This window comes from Pieris napi, chromosome 20 (assembly GCF_905475465.1).
Source record: "Pieris napi chromosome 20, ilPieNapi1.2, whole genome shotgun sequence".
NCBI lineage: Eukaryota > Metazoa > Arthropoda > Insecta > Lepidoptera > Pieridae > Pieris > Pieris napi.
This window is the reverse complement of record NC_062253.1, coordinates 9,956,149-9,976,851: the sequence shown is the minus strand read 5'-3', so window position 1 is coordinate 9,976,851 and position 20,703 is coordinate 9,956,149. Positions and strand designations below refer to the sequence as shown.

At 34.7% G+C, this 20,703-nt stretch overlaps 2 protein-coding genes across 4 annotated transcripts in view; both read right to left on the bottom strand.

Annotated features, from left to right (window-relative positions):
* Positions 1 to 148: 148 nt before the first annotated feature.
* LOC125059709 (caveolin-3-like) lies at positions 149 to 3,729 on the bottom strand. The gene is made up of 4 exons (XM_047664254.1): positions 3,708 to 3,729; positions 3,017 to 3,203; positions 505 to 684; positions 149 to 422 (listed from the first exon to the last, which is right to left on the bottom strand). Exons 2-4 carry the CDS (start codon positions 3,098 to 3,100, stop codon positions 234 to 236), a joined length of 453 nt encoding a protein of 150 aa, XP_047520210.1. The 5' UTR covers positions 3,101 to 3,203; positions 3,708 to 3,729; the 3' UTR covers positions 149 to 233.
* Positions 3,730 to 6,297: 2,568 nt separating this feature from the next.
* Positions 6,298 to 20,703, bottom strand: part of LOC125059688 — a 119,041-nt gene continuing 104,635 nt past the window's right edge. For 2 of the 3 annotated variants that reach the window (XM_047664232.1, XM_047664233.1), the window contains exons 15-20: positions 13,002 to 13,144; positions 12,665 to 12,773; positions 12,123 to 12,233; positions 11,559 to 11,691; positions 8,819 to 8,987; positions 6,298 to 6,427 (exon numbers count right to left, since the gene is read on the bottom strand). In XM_047664232.1, the coding sequence (XP_047520188.1) occupies positions 6,352 to 6,427; positions 8,819 to 8,987; positions 11,559 to 11,691; positions 12,123 to 12,233; positions 12,665 to 12,773; positions 13,002 to 13,144 (741 nt within the window). In that variant the 3' untranslated portion in view covers positions 6,298 to 6,351. Of the gene's footprint in view, positions 6,428 to 7,967; positions 8,015 to 8,818; positions 8,988 to 11,558; positions 11,692 to 12,122; positions 12,234 to 12,664; positions 12,774 to 13,001; positions 13,145 to 20,703 lie in introns of all 3 variants that reach the window. The other variant, XM_047664234.1, reaches the window with a different exon arrangement.

Sequence of the window (20,703 nt, the reverse complement as noted above, 5' to 3'; positions counted from 1 at the left end):
TTGAAAAATAAATAGTAGCCGATTCTCAGACCTACTGAATATGCATACAAAATTTGATAAAAATCGGTAAAGCCGTTTCGGAGGAATATGGTAACTAACATTGTGACACGAGAATTTGATATATAAGATTGCAAATAAAACGGCAAAATATAGTTGATTTTTTTCTTAAAGCTTTTTACAGTGTAATTAAAATTTTGTAATTCGTAAAATAATGGAAAATGGGTTAGTTCAATTTATATTATAAGTAGATCCTTTTCTTCAGGCGCGTCTTTTCTCATATTAACTCTGATATGTTTACAGAGATGGCCGATAGATTCCATGGTTGGAGTGACAGTTGCAGCCAAAAGTGATTGACAAAGAGACCTTATTGAGAAGCAATACACTCTCAAGCATCGCAAACCTGGCGTCGCGCACCATATTTGCTAAAAATATAAAGTTCATTTAATGAAAAACAGATAAAAATATACATTAATCATTACTCTCACTTGCCAGTTAGTTAGTTACCTCAAAAGCAAGGCATGCAAATCCGCATCCTAGTACCAGGGCACAAGGAGGTGCAAGGAGTATAGAAAGCACAGTGTAGCAGCATCGCCGCGATTGTTTGAAGCAAAACCTGCTAACCCGCCACGCGCTTTCAGGACTTCTACCGCCTTCAGGTTCCCCGATTACATCATCCCATAATAACTGAAAAATAATCATTTATTATACGGTGTCTGTCAAACACATGATACTAGCAATGCCCCGCGGTTTCGCTCTCGTTGATACCGAGCTCGTGGTAGTGCAAAGTCTACCATTTCGGACTATAGATATATTTTTATTAACATAAAAGTTTTATTTTACTTAGTTTTCTTAGTTTTTAATTACGTCCTTTCAAATTATTGGATACACAATTACATTTTTAATCTAATCAATATACAGATTTTACTTCTAATAAATTTTATATTCATAACATCATTTACGTAGAATGTCCGACATTCCGACAGTCCGACAAGTAATGAAATATTTTTTTTAATCAGTCCAGGAATTTTAAGCTTGAGAAATTGTTAAAATAAAAACTAAAATTCAAATGCAATTTTTTCTATATTAGAGAAGAGATTTATTTGTAGAATTTCCCTTACACGAATTATTATGTTGTGTAATTGATAATAATTAATAATTGACGTAATTTTATACAATTACTAGCTGACCCGGCAAACGTTTGTTTTTCTATGTATATTATTTCTAGGAAATCTTTTTTTAGTTCAATAAAATATCTATCTACAATAATAAAAAAGGGGTTGATAGTAGAGGGTTGAAAATTAGGGGTTGTATGTATTTTTGTATGCTGTATCATAAAAAAATCAATAAAAAATCCTAAAACAAAAAAAAAATTTTGGGGTGGACACCCCTTATCACTTAAGGGTTTGAAAGATAGATAGTAGCCGACTCAGACTTACTGAATATAAATATATAATTTCATAAGAAACACAAATGTTTCCTCTTTATAGATTTGGTATAGATAGAAGATAGACGGCGGGTATTCTTAAATACTCGAAGCTAAGAAGTAATTAAAACTAAAGTACTAGAAACGAAGAAGTTTTCAGAAGGTTATATTTTACCACTGACCTTTCAAGAATAAGCGCTTTTAGCTGAAGCGTTAAAAATATTTGACCGTTGAAGTAATTTAGCGTTCAAACACCCTTTCAAGCGAGCAGCGCGTGAGGTCACGCGATGGTCTGCTATTTTATTCTCCGTGTTAAATCACGCTTTCTTTGTTATAAATTTCATAATTATTTTAGGCAGGACGATCGATATGTATACAGTTTTTAAGGTTTGATATATTACATTTTTGAAGTGAAACTTCTTTCGCATGAGGGTGAAGTTTTACTAAAACGTCACGAAGATGTGCAACGTTTAGGCAAAGAAAAGTGAGAGAGCGATTGAGAGAGAGAGTGAGAAGAATTTATGAAATATAAGTATTTTATATTATATGCAAAATAATTTATTGAAATCTCAAATGACGAATTGTAAATTAAAATATCACGTGTTTTTAACATTCGTAATTGTAAGAATCGAAGAAATAAAATAAAAAAAATAAATTTATAATTTGTATTAATTTTCGACACTTACTATTTTAATAACAATTAAATTCCTAACATATCTTCCTTTTTCCCTCCCTTTTAGTCTCGGAAATCTAAAGATTTAGATTTGTATAAATATGAACAAGACTTAAAAATTAGTTTGCCAAAGAAGTTTCACTTCTGACATATGTACTTTGTTTCTGCACTTTTTTTTCCATTTAACTACGAATTTATTATAAGTCACCTTGTGTTGTTCGTTTTCTAATGTTATTATAGCTATTGCGAATGTAAATGAACTTCCGTCGTGTGTTTTACATTTATGCTTTTGTTTTTTGCTCTCGAAGCAATTTCATTGGAAAACATATTATAATAGCCGTAAATTGTAACAGTGATTTTTTAGTAATAGGGTTGCCTAGAAAGTATCGCTTTATAGCATTAAGCAGCATATTTTATATTTCTCTTTAAAAATTGTAATTGAAAATTAAAATCAATAAATGGTAATACGATTAATTTATTTACGTGGTAATTGCTAACCTTAACACCGTGCCAACAATAACATATTATATGTGGACATTAGGACATTCTTTCTCTGCCAGACCATTCACGCTGTCATATAGAGACAGCCTTGCGATTCTGTAACTCACTTTTCGAACTCTCACAGCGGTTTTCGCAGCGGCGGTTGCGCTCAAATCAGTCGTAAAGCAGTCATTTTACGATTTGGCATTCTGATAAACAATAAACTACAAGCTCCCTCCTTATCGCAGAGTTATAGAATCGCAAGGCAGAGCTTTAGTTAAAATAAAATAAGATTTGTAAATACAGATTACAAGGCTATTTATATACAATATTGAGCCTCTGTGCGCAATTTAAATTAGCTCGAACAAGGCAAAGATAAGTAAGAAATTGACTTGTGTGAGACCTAAATGGTTAACTAATACTAAGACCATTATTATTACCTGAACATGTTGATTTAAATTATTCGGATCCCGATCCTCAAGCAACTCCTCCACTGTAACGTTCTGGGTCTTTGTGCTCTCCATGACTTGAACCCTAATGGGGCTGTCCCCACGAAGGGCGGGCTGGGAACCCGGTTCCGGTATGTCGGGCAACAGCTTGATTGACTTATACTGTCATTAATTAAAGCTAAAAAGTTAAAAAAAAATTGCATTGTCTCATGTTCTAATAAATAATAAAATACTTAGTATTTGGAGATATTTTAGGTACATATATACCTATTATTTAAAAATCTATATCGTTGTAAATACAATTTCTGGCTTAGCAAAAAATAAAGTTGCGGAAACCTTCCCGGTACTTTTAAAAACCTGTTAAAGTCAAATCGTCAACTTATAGTTTAAATAAAGAATAACAATTTGAATTTAATCAAAAAACAAAATCATTATAAGCTTACGCTATGTCATGTTTTGTTTTCAAAGTGACGAGAGAGTGATAACATTAAATAGTTATTTGATTTAATTATGCGATAATCAATAAAAAATATCCCATTAGATATAAAAACTAAATTTAGATTACATTTTAATTAAAAGCTCATGTACTCAAGCTAATTTGTAGTCGACTTAAGTATAAGACTTTAAAAGTTTCGTATATAATAAATATACTTAAAAAGTAAAGTATTTTTTTTATACGTACGTGTTATATCCACGAGTTAAACTCACTACTAAAGCTTGAAAGTTTTTCCAACCCTTTCAATGAAGTATAGTATACCAGTGAAAGATATAACACCCGTTCATAGTACGTGTACTACGTCGTAGGCCAAAGCCTAAAACAAAACAAATTTCGTTCCCTAAATGTTGTCTAAATGACTATGTCTTATTTATTTGAGCACTTCTTGCACTTACCTTATTTAATTTTTTCTCACAGATGTTGCCAGGAAGAGATCGCTCGAAGCGATAAAACCGCCAGTTGCGCTACTTTTTCTTTAATTATATCAGTTGTATTATATTTCTGTACATACAGTGAGGTGTTAAAAAATATAATAACAATTTAATGAAGGCATCTTAACAATACATTCAGGCACTTTACTTTTAAACCTTTTGTCATTTTTGTCCCGTCCTAGGTTCTAACGCTGCTATTACAAGAATGTGTACTAATTCACATTTCCCTGTTATTTTCTCCTCTTACAGTTTTGCAATCATTTATACGTCTCGTTTTTTAAATAACAAATTTTTATTTTGTAAGAATTATGTTTGTACTCATTAAATATAAAGCAAGTTGTTTGCCCATTAAAGAGTGTATATTTCGTTTTTAATGTTAGTATTGTGTATTTGTTGATAGACTTTATAATGCCCATTGGCAAGTTTTTTTTAAACTAGTGTTTACTACTAGGATTAGTGCACGTTAGTTAAGTGCTCTACAGTTGTCATATGAGAGATTACAATTTTATTTCACTTACATCTCTTTTGCAATAGACAATTTACAAAAAAGTCGTCTATTTAGTTTAGTACACAGCACTCGTTCTTAGCAGTAATCTTACCCTTACTCTCAGTAAAGATAGAAAACTACTCCAGCGCTACGTAGCTTAAGAACACAACGATAGCAATAACAAAATCTCGTTTATTTTAGCTATGACTATACAAACATATGCCTGAGTCTGCATTTATACTGCCTGTAATATCCAAAACAATTCTATTATAAGAACAATATCTCTCGAGTTTTATATTCATGAGCTTTATAAATAATTAAATTTGCGTAGCTTTTACTGATGGAAGAACTTTATGAAAACGACGCATGCTCCATCACTGTATGAACGTGGACTTGTGTAGCAAACTTATTATGGTAATATTTTATGTCAAACAAAATATTTAAGCATCCCTAAAATCTTATGTTAAGTCTTTAATTATATAGCTTGCAACAGATATTAATTTTTTATATGGCCAATTATAGTAATTCATATGTTTTTACCCATTTTTTTTTTTATTTCAGAATGGGTTAGTCGTATATTTTATAAAACTTAGATTGCTGGTACTATGTTCTTATATACTTACGGCCATTTATGCCTAACAACGCCGTCGAATCTTGGGTTAAAGCTCAAGCGGCTTCATAGCAATGTCTTCATTGTGTAGACAGAAAAATAATTCGCCGAATTAATACCTCATGGTTAGAGACATTGATACTAGTGTGTTAACTATATAGGATTGGTAAAGAAACACAATTTTGTAAATATCATATAATTTTCGATAGATTTACTATTTACATATAAAACTTAATTTATTGGGCTTAAATCTATGTATTGTTAAATATTCGGTATGTGGTAATTACAGTCTTAAATCATATGGTATTATTGATTATTGCACCTATTATTACATGTAAAGGGCGATACAATTAGTCTTAAACAACAAAATTATACAAATATTAAACGGAATAAAGAATTATAGCAATTACAAGAATTAGAAACACCGTAGCAATTACCAATAGTCATATGCTTACAAAGTTTATTGCATTTAAAAAGTATTTCATTTGATTCCCAAATGCAGTAAAAAGTTCTTACCGACTCGTCAAATCAATTGAAATGATATATGAACGTGGGACTTAATAAAAACGTGAAGAAAAATATATTTTTTATATTGAAATATCGATTTTCGTAATGATGTTGTCGCATGACTATTCAATAGCTAACCTAGTCACTGCACGAATGGGTCAATTTTACCCCATATTATTTCTTATTGCTAATATCGCGTCTACACGATTACAGAAGGCGAACAGAGAAGCAAACTCATACCTTCTCATTCGCACGTGACTCCGACGAGAAGTGAGGTTCCTGTCTACTTTCTCTATTCAGTATACATGTGGAATTGCTGACACATATCACATAATGCCGCATTTAAACTCACAGACAGAGTCCTATACAGAGAAGTACTACCAGTAACAAAAATGTCGCGCCATCAATATATTGTTTTGTATATTATTATGAAAATGTTTTAGGATTCACTTTAAATGTGGTATTACAGAGAACCTTATATAAAACCAACATATACATATGGAAAGTTTAGCACCGTAACATCTATGTTAAAGCTATTATACATTGGAAGACAGCTATTTGTTAATATACAAAACTACTTTACTGATCGAAGTATTTATTGCAGTGATATACTTAACTCAAATAAAGAGAAATAACAATATTTATAACTGTCTAACAATATTTAAAACAATATGTCTCACCTATAATCACCGAATCTGAACGTAAATTTAGTTTTTTTTAAATAGGTTCAAATAAGCACCACTAAATCATAAAAGAACCTGCTAAATAAATCACCATACATGTTAAACTAAGTTTTCAGCGAATTGCAACAATATTCCTGGCTGGTCTGGAAGGCCGCAGTATGGGCACGATGGGCTCCTCTTTCGGTTCACTGTAATGCATTGAAGGGTTAATATGTTTCGTGACTGTAAAGTATGTTAGAGTGTAATCACTTTATTGAATTATAGGTTGATCTGTGGAACGAACTCAACAATTCATACATTCTATGTACTTGCCTTTATAATAATAATTTAATTGCAAGAATATGGTGGTACAATCTAAACTTCGCTAATGCCACAAATTTGTCTTAAAAGGAGTTTTACATATTAGCCATATCATCATAGTAAAATCTAAGTGATAAAATAACACATTATTATAATATATTTTAACGTTATCAAATTAATAGTAATTATAATGTTTCACGCAAATAATCATTAATACCGTAACGTAGTTTAAAAAAAGGGATATAAAGCATTTGTCTTGTACTGATAAGCAAGTACTTATTTAAAATTACACAGTTTATTATTTATTATACATCCTAGTAACAAATAATTCAAAGGTTCGATTATAAATTACCCCGACGCATAGGGCGGAAACTATTTTTTTACTAAATAAATGTTTGGTAAACTATTTTTAAAACTAACCTTAATGCTGATTAGTATTAGTATTAATCATGCTAAATGCATGTAATCCTTAAACTTAGTCATTACAACTTTTAAAACAACTAGGTCAGCCTTGCGATTCTGTAACTCACTTTTCGAACTCACACAGCGGTTTTCGCATCAGTGCGGCGGTCGCTCTCAAATCAGTCGTGAAGCAGTCATTTTATGATTTGGCATTCTGATAAGGAGGGAGCTTGTAGTTTATTGTTGAGCAAAAACCGCTGTGTGAGTTCGAAAAGTGAGTTACAGAATCGCAAGGCTGATCGCAACTGGAAGATTTCTGTACTAAGGTAGTGAGATGTGTCACTCACTGACAAGAGCGTAGCAGAGGTGAGACGGGGTGAGACTAGCCCATGAATATAATATAGAAATATGTAGTAATATATGTAATTGTATGTATGGATATATATATATTAGGAAATTTCTTAATGTATGTATAATTGTATATATGTTTGTACAAAATCTAATATATAAAATTCTCATGTCGCGGTGTTTGTATTTAAACTCCGCCGAAACGGCTTGACCGATTCTCATGAAATTTTGTGTGCATATTGAGTATGTCTGAGAATCGGACAACATCTATTTTTCATCCCCCTAAATGTTAAGGGTAGTCCCCCCTAAATATTAAAACCCCTAAATATTTTTTTTTTATTTTTAGATATTGATATTGTTATGATACAGCATTAAAAAATACATACAACCCCTAACTTTCTCCCCTCTACAACCAACCCCTATTTTTTTATTATAAATGATATACATGGCAAAACGACGTTTGCCGGGTCAGCTGGTAAATGTATAAAATAAGGTCCCGCACCACAAGAGTCGGGGATATTGGGAAATTTTTTTATAAAAAAAACAACTAGGTTTTATATAAATGATGACAGATTTTAAATTCAGAAGTAACAGAGGCAGTTTTGTATACAGATCAACCGTTGATAGAACTCAGTAATAAAAGCTAAATCCAATAAATTTTTAATATACAGCACTCACCTTTGGAAAAGCGGTTAGATAAAGCACTACGGAATCTCCTTCACCACCTTGAGGAAAATAACCATTGTTATTTCTACTAAACATGCCTATTATAAATACGATTCACTATTCCTTACGTTTGAAGCAGAAACTTACATGCGGGCAAAATCAAATACATGCATCTTGATTTTCGCTTAATGTGACTTTATTTCACCATGTCTCCTGCTGATAGAGGACAAATCTTTGTTTTTAATTTATGTTATTATTATTAATTATTTAAAATGTCACATGGGACATGGTGTAATGGATGCAGCTCTTTACAAACATTTTGTAAAACAAAAAAAAAATGGCGATTAAAAAGAGTGGCGGAGAGTTTATTGTTTATTGTAGACTGTAGTAAATGTAAAATTAGAAGCATTAATATGTATTTCTTTACTGACGAGGCATAAGTGTACATTATGTTACCTATATGATTAAATGATTTTTACTTTTACTTTACTTTGAATATGAAATAATCTGTCGTTCAATCTTACAGTTAATACTCTTTCGTGGCTAAATTTACTTCATGAAAAACCAATCAAATTGCATTCTTTAAAGATGTCAACGGCCTCTTTTTATTCGGTAAAACAATTTGACAGAAAGAGACTTAATACTTTAAAAGATTGCATCAAAACTGATTTATGTAGTTTATGTAAAGAAGGAGACAATGCATTTTTTTCTTAAACATGCTAAATAATCAACCAATTATTAATTAAAATTAACAGATCTTTTAACCTCAACTTGTATTGTCATTTGTTACTGTCAAAGTGACACTAAAATAACTTTTTCACCGTTTATATTAATTTTCTTTTTTCACAGTTTAAATGCATTACCTTATTTTGATGGGTTGTCTCAAAGATATCTCTGAGCTGGAAGACGATGGTGATCTGGTAGTAAGCAGGCGCGGCGGGCGCGGTGTGCGTGGGGATGGGACGCCACGGGCGAACTCTAGGCGGTAATTGTCTGACCGGGGGCTACCGGAAAACGTAGAGCCCTCCACACCTATAATGATATAAAATATTCTAAAACGGATATAAACTATTTTAATTACGTTCCTAGTTGGTACTTCAAAGCCATCGTGTGCAGAGAGACACAATTGACAAATAATATATATGTCGCAGCCACCTATGAAACGTCATCGATCCAAGTCTTAGCCTAGCTGTTTGATCAATTGGCTGAACATCTTTCAGGCCGTTAGTTAAACGGCGCCGTTTAGTTAAAAGGCTAGGCGGTTAGTTGAACGGCTAATTAAGTTGCGACATATATATTGTCGAACAGTACTTCATATGGAGCGACTTTATACAGTTGAAATTGATAGCTCGGAGTGAAATAGTCGCGCATAGCTGAGCACACCAAGCTTCTTAGAGCCTTTTCTTCCAAATGATCGCGAAACTGAACGTCTGATATGTCAAGTGTTTTTTTCCGGCTATGGTTTTAAGGAGAGTGTCTTCGAGGAGAAGAGTAGCGACAATGGGTGTTGTTATTTAAGCAAGAAAAACGCGCCATCTTGTGTCGTCTTGAAGTTTAATTTGACTAGTTTAGTCTACCCCAGACCGAGACTTCACGTAGCAGAGTTTCGAATTCAGACAGCAGTTTGTTCCGGTACTGATCGACTACTGCCCGAGAAATACCTGCACGGCCAGTGTAATGAGTGTCCCAATTGCTATCATCCGCATAGCATCGAATGTTGCTAAGTTGCAGCTTATAAGTTGATAAAGAACATAAAATGCGTAATTTCAAAATTGGTAAGACAAAAATGTATCCCTATGTGTTCAATGATTATACAAAAATGAATAGAAAAATCAGTGGAATATATTTTGTAGTGATCTAATAATAAGTACAGATTATAAGAACGTGTCCACAACGGACAAAATGTGTGTCAGTGTAACGAGGCCGGTCACTGTACGTGCCTTTGCACATCCGTTGACCATTGATAAGCCTTGCCTTAGAAGTTCAAGTAGTTAATAAAAAAAGGATTTATTAATAAAGAGACCGAGTCTGCCGACAGCAAGCACAGCGCTTTCCACCCTATCGCTATTATACGTTAAGAATAAAACATTCCTTCTATTCAGTTAAACGAAAGAAATATTAACATCTATGAATGGAATTTTCAATTGTATAAAAAAGAAAATGTTTATTATTAAACATAAGATACAGGTATCACTTATTCCACGTCATTAAATTTGAATCGGTAGACATCCCTACGCATCGGAAAAGAAGACAGAGGGTGTAGGCCGAGAGAAAAAGCCGGCGTAAAAACTCTCGGTACTCTTTTAAAATAGCAAATCATAAAACAACACTTATTTTAAAACAAATATCGCAAATTAATTAGAAGTAGCCTGTCTAGCACTAGTCCCAGGCCCTTTTATCAACTAGATAATCGTTAACTTTATAGTAAGCCTTACACAGCTTTTCTTTAATACATTTCTGAAATTTATTAAAAGGCAGAGATAAAACAGCCTCTGGGATTTTATTAAAGAAGAGTATCCCTTTATATATAATAGTATTCAATCTACAAGAGAATTGAAAATACCATGAAATTTAAACAATAATCCAGTGTCGCTACAACCCCAAATTTTTATTTTATAGATAAGTAGGTAATCCTTCAGTGTCTGACATCTTATAGAGTTTTGACATATGCCTTCACCGTAGGAGCAAGTGTTAATTAACTGCGCAAGAAAAATTAATTGGTGCAAAGCCGTGATTCGAACGCACGGCCTCAGTGTTGCGAGTCGTTTAAGCCACTAGGCCAACACAGCTCCTCTATTTTAAACAATGATTAGTAAATGTTATATAGTCACTGATTTTAATAAAATTAGCATATGTGGTTGTCCTCGTACTGTGTTTATTTATGTTCATTGACTGTTAAGTGAACTATTGAGTATATGTTTAATAGAAAATTATACACAACAGGTTATTAGAAACGCAATTTGTTATCGTATACGAAATTACCTCTTAAATGTTTTAGAATAATTAAGGTTTTTGGTAAAGGTTTTGAATAATTACTTAGGTTGAGTTGGTCTAATTTTTCGATACATACTATAAGTATCGCACAAGCCAAAGTCACATTTAATTTTTTAATCATTACATAGTTGTAATAATACATACCAAATATAATTAATCTTTTTAAGCTAAAATAAATAAATAATGATTATCTTCAATTTATTATAAATTGTCTTTTATTGCCATAACTTTTATACATTTAAAGAAAACAAAATTAATTAATATATAATAATAATTAATTTAAATTTATAATAATACATAACTTCAATCCGGTAAAAAAGTGTTTCTTTATTATAAATTGTTAATTATAAAGTTATCAAAGTTTTTCTATTGTATCATAAAAAAAAAACAATCGTGCTATGATCAAGTCAAAGTACATAGGACTGACTGAAGGTCAGTTGTTCCTTGCTTTCCAAGTCTTTTTATTATGATTATTACTTTTTGTGAATTTATATATGCCTGGAACTAAAGTTTCATCTATTTTATTACGTTTTTCTATTTAATGTTAGTCATTATGACTTCATTAAACCTAAAATTATAAAATTCATCACTAAATATTAAAGATATTACCGTGATTCTGTGTCGCCATATGCATACGGGCGCAAGCGGGCGGATGCGCGTGAGTTGCGAACGCGCCGCACCAATCGCGGTACACTCGTGCGCCATTATCATTGCGCCATTCCGACATCTCAACGCTTCGGTTCTGAAGATAATATTAGTTTATTGTTAAACAAAATATTTAGAAGTACCAACAATGTTTACTGCCCATTAGAGAAAGAGATGCGAGCCATCATTGCAAATTTATAATGATGGGCGCCAGAGTTGTATTAGTAAGTTTAGCTAATATTTATCACGTTCAGCAGCAAAACAGCTTATCAACCACTCTAAAATTACTAATTAATTCAGTCAACTAATCATAATAGCATTCCAATGGCAATGATTGTAAAAACTCTATATAAGTTTAGTAGTGCATGCATTTTGTACACGCTATACGCTGCCATCCAACAAGTCAGAAGCCTTTCGTGTTTATTGCGTAAAAAAAAGGAATTAATCAATCTCTGTACAATCAAGAAAAGAACAGAGCTAACTTCGGCAATTGACCTCTCAAAATTAATAATTTTAATATAGTGTTACCGGTGTGGAACTCTTGCTGCGTCCGCTGATCTCGGAGCCGTTGCTGTTCTTCTGTCTGTCTTTCGTGCGGTCTGGTGAATCTCGGCAGGAGCCGTCTGGCTCGTCACGGGTCTAATTAAATACGATTACAAAATAAACAAATAATAATACATAAATAATATAGTTCCGTAATCACAGAGGATATGGGGTTTGGAATGAAACGCTAATTTAACGGACAGTGTCTTTTGCTAGAAGTGTGTTTGTATTAACGTGAGGAAACCGGCATGTCTTAGAACCAAAAAGTCGACGGCGTGTGTCAGGCACAGGAGGCTGATCACCTCCTTGCCTATTTGATTGATTTTTTTAAATCATGAAACAGATTTAGAAATCCCCTAAAGTGGTTGTAGCGCCACTGATTTATTTTTTATTTTATAAGTAAAGGAAAAGCTGGGCACAAGAAATTTGTATTTACTTAACACTATAGGTACACATAATATTTAACTCTAGTTTCTATATGGTATAAAATAAACAATTTTGGTTTGATTTTGATTTATATTACTTACATTGTGGTGAGAAGGGGGCATGCTACTAGCACCACTGCTCACGAGTCGCAACTGTTGGCGTATATTTGCCTTCTCTCTCGCACGTTTGCGCTGAAACTCTTCTTCTACCCTGAAATTTAGTATTTTTGTATTGAAAATGATAAATTTTGAATTCTTATAAGTCTACACAATTTCTTGACACAAATGCAAGTATAACGTAACTATAGCTTAGGTTAAAATCAAATAAACTTCGTATCTATATTTAACACACGCAAAACCAGAAGAAGATTTTGAACATCTCCGAATATATATATTATCTATATTATATAATATATGTATTATCTTTATGATAATTTACCTCCTCATGGCTTCCAGCTCAGTTTTCCTTTGTTGCTCTTTCAAATCTGCTTCCTTGGACAGTTTTTCCGCGAGCCGTCGCCGTTCGAGCTGTCGCACTGTTGACTGGAACGTGAACCGCTTGCTGCGTGACGGGTTCGTTCGCTGTAACAAATTAACATTTATTTATAGCAACACATATATATGATATAACCAAAAATATATATAAATTGAAGTTTCTAAATTTACATTAGATCAAGGCGTAGCCGAGAAGTACAGCTTTAAACGCCCAGTTTTTGGTTTACAAATTGATTACACTTTAAATATTACTTTCACGTGGCTTGACTAGAAAACTATCGCTTGTGTTAAAAAATTTATTTATTAAAACTTAACTTAACCTTATTTAGTCGTGATAAATCAGTAATCATTGAAATCAGTTGAAACATTTAATTAATTTTACTAATATAATTTTGTTTCTCCATGAATATTTTTTCTTTTATCAATAAAATAAACAATACGTACTGCTGTTTTTAGTTGTCTCTAACTTTATAGAATATTAGCTATGAACACAAAAAAAAACCCGTTATTTTTTATAAAATCGCAAACATATTCATTGAAGCAGAGAACGCATATGCGTTTCTACGAAGTTCAGAGACTTCGAGTTGAATATCAATATATGAACATATATAGTTGTATTTAATTAGATTAATATTAGATGCACAATTAGTTGATTTAGAATAATTACAGTTAACAATAGGTAGCGCAAATTCGTAATGCGTTATGCGAGTGAGGTCGGGTTGTGCAAGAGGATGCCCCAGATTCCTATCTGATCAGCTTTCCACTTGCCTTTGTTCTACATATAGATGCATATAATTTTGCTAATTATTCTGTTAGCTATTAAAGCCTAGGTGTTTAATTTTACTATGAGGTCGTAGCTGCTATACGCCATGTTTTTGCGTTGGTGGTATTTAATTTATTATTAACTAGCTGACCTGGCTAACTTCGTTCCGCCCTACAACCTTATAATATCGTTGTTACTTTAATTTAACTTATTTTAGGATTTCATTAATGTTAAGTATTACATTAATACAACTTTTTTGCAAATACAGAAATGTTTTATTGCTTGCCATTGCGAAAGAAGAATGGCAGTTTTACACATTAGGCATCTTCTCTCTAGCGTCAATATGGCGATACTGCATGTTAAGCACTTTCTGATATCCAACATCTTTTGATCAGGATCAAAGCATGGTTATGCATTTCCTCATTCACCTCAAGATCGGAATTTTTTTGAACTGACACGAATTCGACGTAAAATGATGCGTAGTTTTGTCAACAGATGGCACCATATGGTTTTTGCATTCGTAAAATTAATTAATTAATTAATTGTTATTCGATAACTTATCCGATATTTTATTGCTTATTCTGCTATTCGGGACGGAAACAAATCCAACAAATCAAAAACCATGGCATTCGGTCCAGCCGTTCTCGAGTTATAAGTGTTGTAACAAACACGACTTTCTTTTATATATATAGATTTCTATTTAATTAAAATTTTTACAAAAGATAATAGAAATTGACAAAACAGCCCAAAACGCAGCAATAAATCTTTATAAAAACTTATACTTCAATATTAAAAAGTAAATCTGTGGCACTATAACCTTTTTAGGACTGGGCCTCAGGTTTCTGTATCTGTTTCATAATTCATTCATTTTTCAATCTAATAGGCAAGTAGATGATCAAATGACACACACCGTCGATTTTTTTGAGTCTAAGGCAAGCCGGTTTCCTCGCGATATTTTCTGTTAATTAGAAATAAAGTCTATTGGTGCAAAGCCTGGAATCGAACCTACGACCTCAGGTATGAGAGTCGCACGCTGAAGCCACTAGGCTAACTGCTCTTTGAAACTCATTAATAGCATACGAAAAGTAAGAATATTGTTATCTATATATATATATAATGAAAATGGTCTTCGTTTGAGGCTCAATCACGCCTAAACCACTGATCGTATCGACATGAAACTACCACCATTCGATGCGAAATTTTTCCTAGATGGTTTATGGCTATTTATTTTAATTCCAACGTTCCTTCATTTTTTTATTTCTGTTTTACTTTTATGAAATTTTTTCCCGCTAATAAAAACAAAAGAGGCTTCCTAGAACCGCAAAACGTCAACATCTGTTAAAAACTCGATTTTCGAAATATTTCAATTTTCTTAGCGGGAAGTTAAAAAGAAGAATAATAAAAATATGAAAAAAAAAAAAAAATAATGAAACATAAAATTTATTTTAATTCGTCCAGCAAAGCGGGCGCGAAACGGCTAGTAAAATATATAAATACTAGTGGACCCGACAGACGTTGTCCTGCATGATATTTCAAGCAATTAGTAAAGCAAAGTATGAAAGTACCGACTGCAGCGCCATCTGGCGGGCTGATTTGTGAATCTAAACCATTCCCAGATCCCCTTGAACACACACAAAAAATTTCATCAAAATCGGTCCAGTCGTTTGAGAGAAGTTCAGTGACATACACACTCACAGAAGAATTATATATATAAAGATTGTCATTAGTATATAATAATGTACCGACTGGGCTATAGCGGCTAATCTCTATTAAGACTGGCCATTTATGCAGGGTATACACAGTGCAATACTGCACTCTCTATTCAATGGAACAAATATCCGATATGTGAACAGGCGTCCGCCCAACAGTTTTACGTAGTATTTCTTTGCACGGGATTATACATACATACTTAAACAAAGGAAAGTTGCGTAAGGCTATGACCGCTACTGTTGGTGACGAGGCGAAGAATTAAAAGACTATTTTCGAAAAAGTGTGCAGCTGCGGAAGCAGTGTCGAGCGGCGTGTAGTGTGGTCAGTGACCTCAGGTGAATGAACGAGACGATAGCACACCACACGCTCGCCCGGCCCCCGCCCCCCGCAGTTGCATCACACTATTTATTAAAAACTAAACAAAGAACAATTTCGTCGTGCACATTCTCCCCCCAGTGCGACCTGCGCACTCTCTATCAGCAGCACGATGATCTTCTTGGAAAGTCTTTAAAGATTCCAGCCCTAGTCTGCACCTCGACCACGCGACTGACACCATCTTTGCCCAGGAAAGTCGACACGACCCTTCCCCTAGGCCACGTATTTCTGGGCAGGGTTCCATCCACCACGAGCACCTGTAATCTTCCCTCAACCAGCCAGCCGTTGCCACGCCACCAAATTCGCCCGTGAACCGAAGCAATAATTTGAGTTCTGTGGGATAAGATAATGAACTTTAAAACTCCCCCCGTCATTCTTATTAGGCGCATCCAGGACGAAAATCTGGATGCGTCAGTGATTAGGCGATTTCTTGCACAACAATCGACAACTGACAGTCGCTCTTCTCCTGAAGTTTCTTCAGTTACTGCCTCTTCTATTTTTCTCTTAGGCCAAGTCTCTTCTGGAGAATATAGGAAATTGGATCCCCGAAACCATCGATGATTCGTATTGAAATTTCGAGGTACATTTCTAATGGCATCATCACGAAGAATGTAAAGTTTCTTGTTCCATGCATGACCGACGCGCCACGATTTTCCTAATATCCCTCTTGCGGGCAAAGTTATCGATGTAATAAGACCCAAGAGATCAAAAAGAGACATAATAGCTTTTAGGAAGCCTCGATTAGTGGTTCGCTTGGTCCCTTCGAGTACTTCCAGATTAGCCCTTTTAATATCCAGATTAAAAGTAAGGTGATCATCAGTGGTTCTCCAAACCAGACCCAAAGTCTTTTCCAACGGAGCTAATGGGCTATTTTGAAGCTTGACTTCCTTGCTTCTATTCTGGAGTTGCGGCTCCATCTCGGCTATAACTTCAGGTTTGTTACTCGCCCATTTTTGTAAATGAAATTTTCCTTGACGGTGCACAAAACTGACTTCTTTTGCTATACGCTTAGCTTCTTCCACAGAATCAAAACTTTGGAGATAATCTTCCATGTAGTGATTGCGACAAATTGCATCCGCAGCTTCAGGGTACTTCCGTCGATATTCTTCAGCATTTAAATTTTTAATATAAATGGCAGTACAAGGTGAAGACGCCGCACCAAAAATCACTCTTGTCATACGATATTCTTGAGGTTCATTCTCTCGTCTATCACCGCGCCATAAAAAGCGCAATGCATCCCTGTCCTCAGTCCTAATTTTGATTTGAAGAAACATTTCACGAATATCTCCTGACACAGCAATTGGTCTTTGTCGAAAGCGCATCAAAACTCCAGGTAGCGATTGTAACAGATCTGGTCCAGTAAGTAACATGTCATTCAAAGATATCCCATTCGTTTTAGCAGCAGCGTCCAGAACGATTCGCGGTTTCGGTTTTGATGGATTAATCACAGCAAAATGTGGTAGGTACCAAGTGCGGCCAGAACGAGACGAAGGTAGGGCCTCCTCAGCATAGCCACATTCTAAAAGATACTCAATTTGAGCATTATATTCCATCTTCTGCTTAGGGTTTTTATCTAATTTCTTCTCAATAGCTAACAATCTTTTTAAAGCATTCTCTCTATTTTCTGGTAACTCCAGATCTTCTTTGCGCCACATCAACCCCGATTCAAAACGTCCATCAGGAAGACGGTGGCTATAGCTCTTTAATAATGACAACGCGCGTTCCTCTGGATCATTTTTTTGACGTTTTGGTTCGATTCCTAGTGAATCTATACTTAAAAACTGTTTGAACAAATCTTCTAATTTATTTTCATTCCTTTCATCTTCTTCTTCATTATGATTTACCAGCTTTAATACACTAACTTTTCCAGGCCCCTTAGTAGGCCCGTGCAGTACCCAACCTAATTCTGTTAATGATGCAACTGGATCTCTGCACCCACCACTTCTTATCTTCCTCGAAATAATCAAATGCCAGTTGTCCTGGCCAATAAGAAGAGTAGGTGTACCTCGATCATATGTAAGATCCTCGGTTATTTCCAGAAGGTGATCACAACCTTCTATCATATCTGCATCCACCGATTGGTGATTAAGATTCAAACTATCAATTGTTCGTGCTTCTATTTTATGCTCCTTATCCGTGTGAACACCATTAATATAGAGACTCACTCTCCTTGAACTGGAAGCCTCCGTACGTGCTCCTGCCACCCCTTCAATAATAAAAGACTCTTCTGGACCTGTAAGTCCAATCTCAGAGGCAACTTCTTTCTCTATAAGAGTGACCGATGACCCCTCATCAAGCAATGCAAATGTAGTCATGGTCCCCTTGGGACCTCTCAATCTTACTGGCACAATCTTCAACAAAGCTCTGCCAACTTTCTGTCGAGTCGCAGCTACAACAGCTGATTTTCCTGCTGGTTCTATTGGCGTCTCTGAGGGAGACGCTGAATAATGCAGAAGTGAATGATGAGACGCATTGCAGCCTTCGATCCCACATGGCTTATAGGAACACCTATGACGATGATTGCGACGTCCTAAACATCTAAAACACAGGTTCAAATCTTTAGCCTTCTCCCATCTACATTTACTCTCCAAATCCATGAACTGTTTACAGTCTTTTATGTGATGTAAATGATGACAGACAGTGCATTCATAGCTTTGTTTCTTTGGTGTTATAGACGTTCCAGATGTTGCAGTAGTAGATGCCACATTTGTAAGAAACGGTCTTCTTTGTGATGACGAGGGATTAACATTTTCAACTTGAGCATACCGACTGCAAAGGTCCGCCTCGCGGGAAAAGAAAGAAGATAATTTAACTAAGTCCGCCTCTTCCCCAGGTCGCCCCGCAGCGTAGTCATACCAACGGTACCTCAAAGTCGGTGTCATCTTCTCCACAACAGCTCTCACAGATTCCGGGTTAAACAAATAGCATTCCTTTTTTAAAGCCTTGATGACTGTTACAATATTGACTATCTTGCTTGAAAAAATACAAATATCACGAGGATTATCAGAAAGTTTAGAAAGTTGTTTAATCTTGTCCATCTCCGCAATAACTAATGCATCAGGTCGTCCAAATCTTGCTTCCAAGAGTGACAAAATCTCTCCAGGCTCCACATCTACTATAAACAAAGAAATGGCAGCTTCCTTGGCTGCCCCTTTCAGGCTTCTTCTTAGCCGCACCAAATTTTCCAATTTAGAGAAATTACTGCTAGTTTCATTATATGCTGCTCTAAACGCTAACCACTCGCTACTTGCCCCGCTAAAAATAGGTAATTCGAATAGCGTTTTTGGGCTATGCATCGCTCGTGCGGCTTCAGTAAGCGCAGATACGAGTGTCTTAATATCGAGCTGCTGATTCGAAGTTGTTTGAGCATTATGATCGTTTGAGTCCAACCAATCTCTAACTAAACTATCTCTCTCTCTGAAGCCTTTATTTTCCGCCAAGCTATCCAGCTCACTACCCTGCGCTTCAATAGCCGCTAATTCAGCTTCAGCGAAAGCGGCCTTAGCGCAAGCCTCTTCTATTCTTGCAGCTGCTAATCTTTTTAAAGCTTCTGCCCGCTGCACACTCTTCTTGCTCACCACCGATCGCTTCTCCGAAGGAGCCTTAGGGTATTCGTGTAATGACTTCTCTGATTGATGATGAACGGCTGCCATTGATGCAGGAGCTGGCGCTTGCGGATTTGCTAAGTTATCGTCTTCATGTGTAGGATGTACTGGGGCCGATTCACATTTTACGGCCTGGCGTCTGAGCGACCTAGTAATTGGCATGTTTGGGAGAAAAAAGTAATTAATAAATTTAAAAGAAATCTCAACACTCAACACACACGCTACGCCCAAACGCACAAAAAAACTTATAATTTTATTCACTACACAAAAAAGTTATTGAAAAGAACTCGTTACTACGAAACGAAAACGAAAATTATTTACGTATTACGTACGAACACAACAGCAAAATACTATTATTTATAATTGTAATACCGCACTCGAGCACTATTATTTTATTTTATTTCAATACGCAACGCAAAAATAATCACAAAATTATCCACACTAATATTTTTCATAAACACACACTTTAATATTATATAAATATAACTTAATGTCCATTTAGTTTCACAAAATATATAACGAACCGAACAACTATTAATTACTCACTAACATTCACTTTAAACGTAGGTAGGTTCACTATCACAAAAACATAATGAATACCAGTATGAAACAAATAACTATTTCAACAAGTATTTTATTTAAATACTTAAAACGAATCGAACGAACAATAATTTTATAGCTATTTATTTCATAACAGCAACTATTTTCACCTCACTAACACTTAACAGGTATATTTATTACGTACTTCGATGAAACGAAACAAATAACTAATTAACTATTTAAATAATAAAACGAAACGAACAATAATTTTAAATAGTTATTAGATTTCACGAAATACGCAATTTACCTATAAAATAAATCACTGTGCACTCCGCAATAAAAGTACCTAACGTATAAGAACCGAGAACAAAGGAAACAAAGGGCGTGCGCGTGATTCACTATAATATTCACTTGCACACAAAACTTCACGATTCAAATCACTTTTATACGATTACACACTTCACTAATTGTCTATAAATGTTCAAAGATCCGGCCGAAGACCAAAATGTTGGTGACGAGGCGAAGAATTAAAAGACTATTTTCGAAAAAGTGTGCAGCTGCGGAAGCAGTGTCGAGCGGCGTGTAGTGTGGTCAGTGACCTCAGGTGAATGAACGAGACGATAGCACACCACACGCTCGCCCGGCCCCCGCCC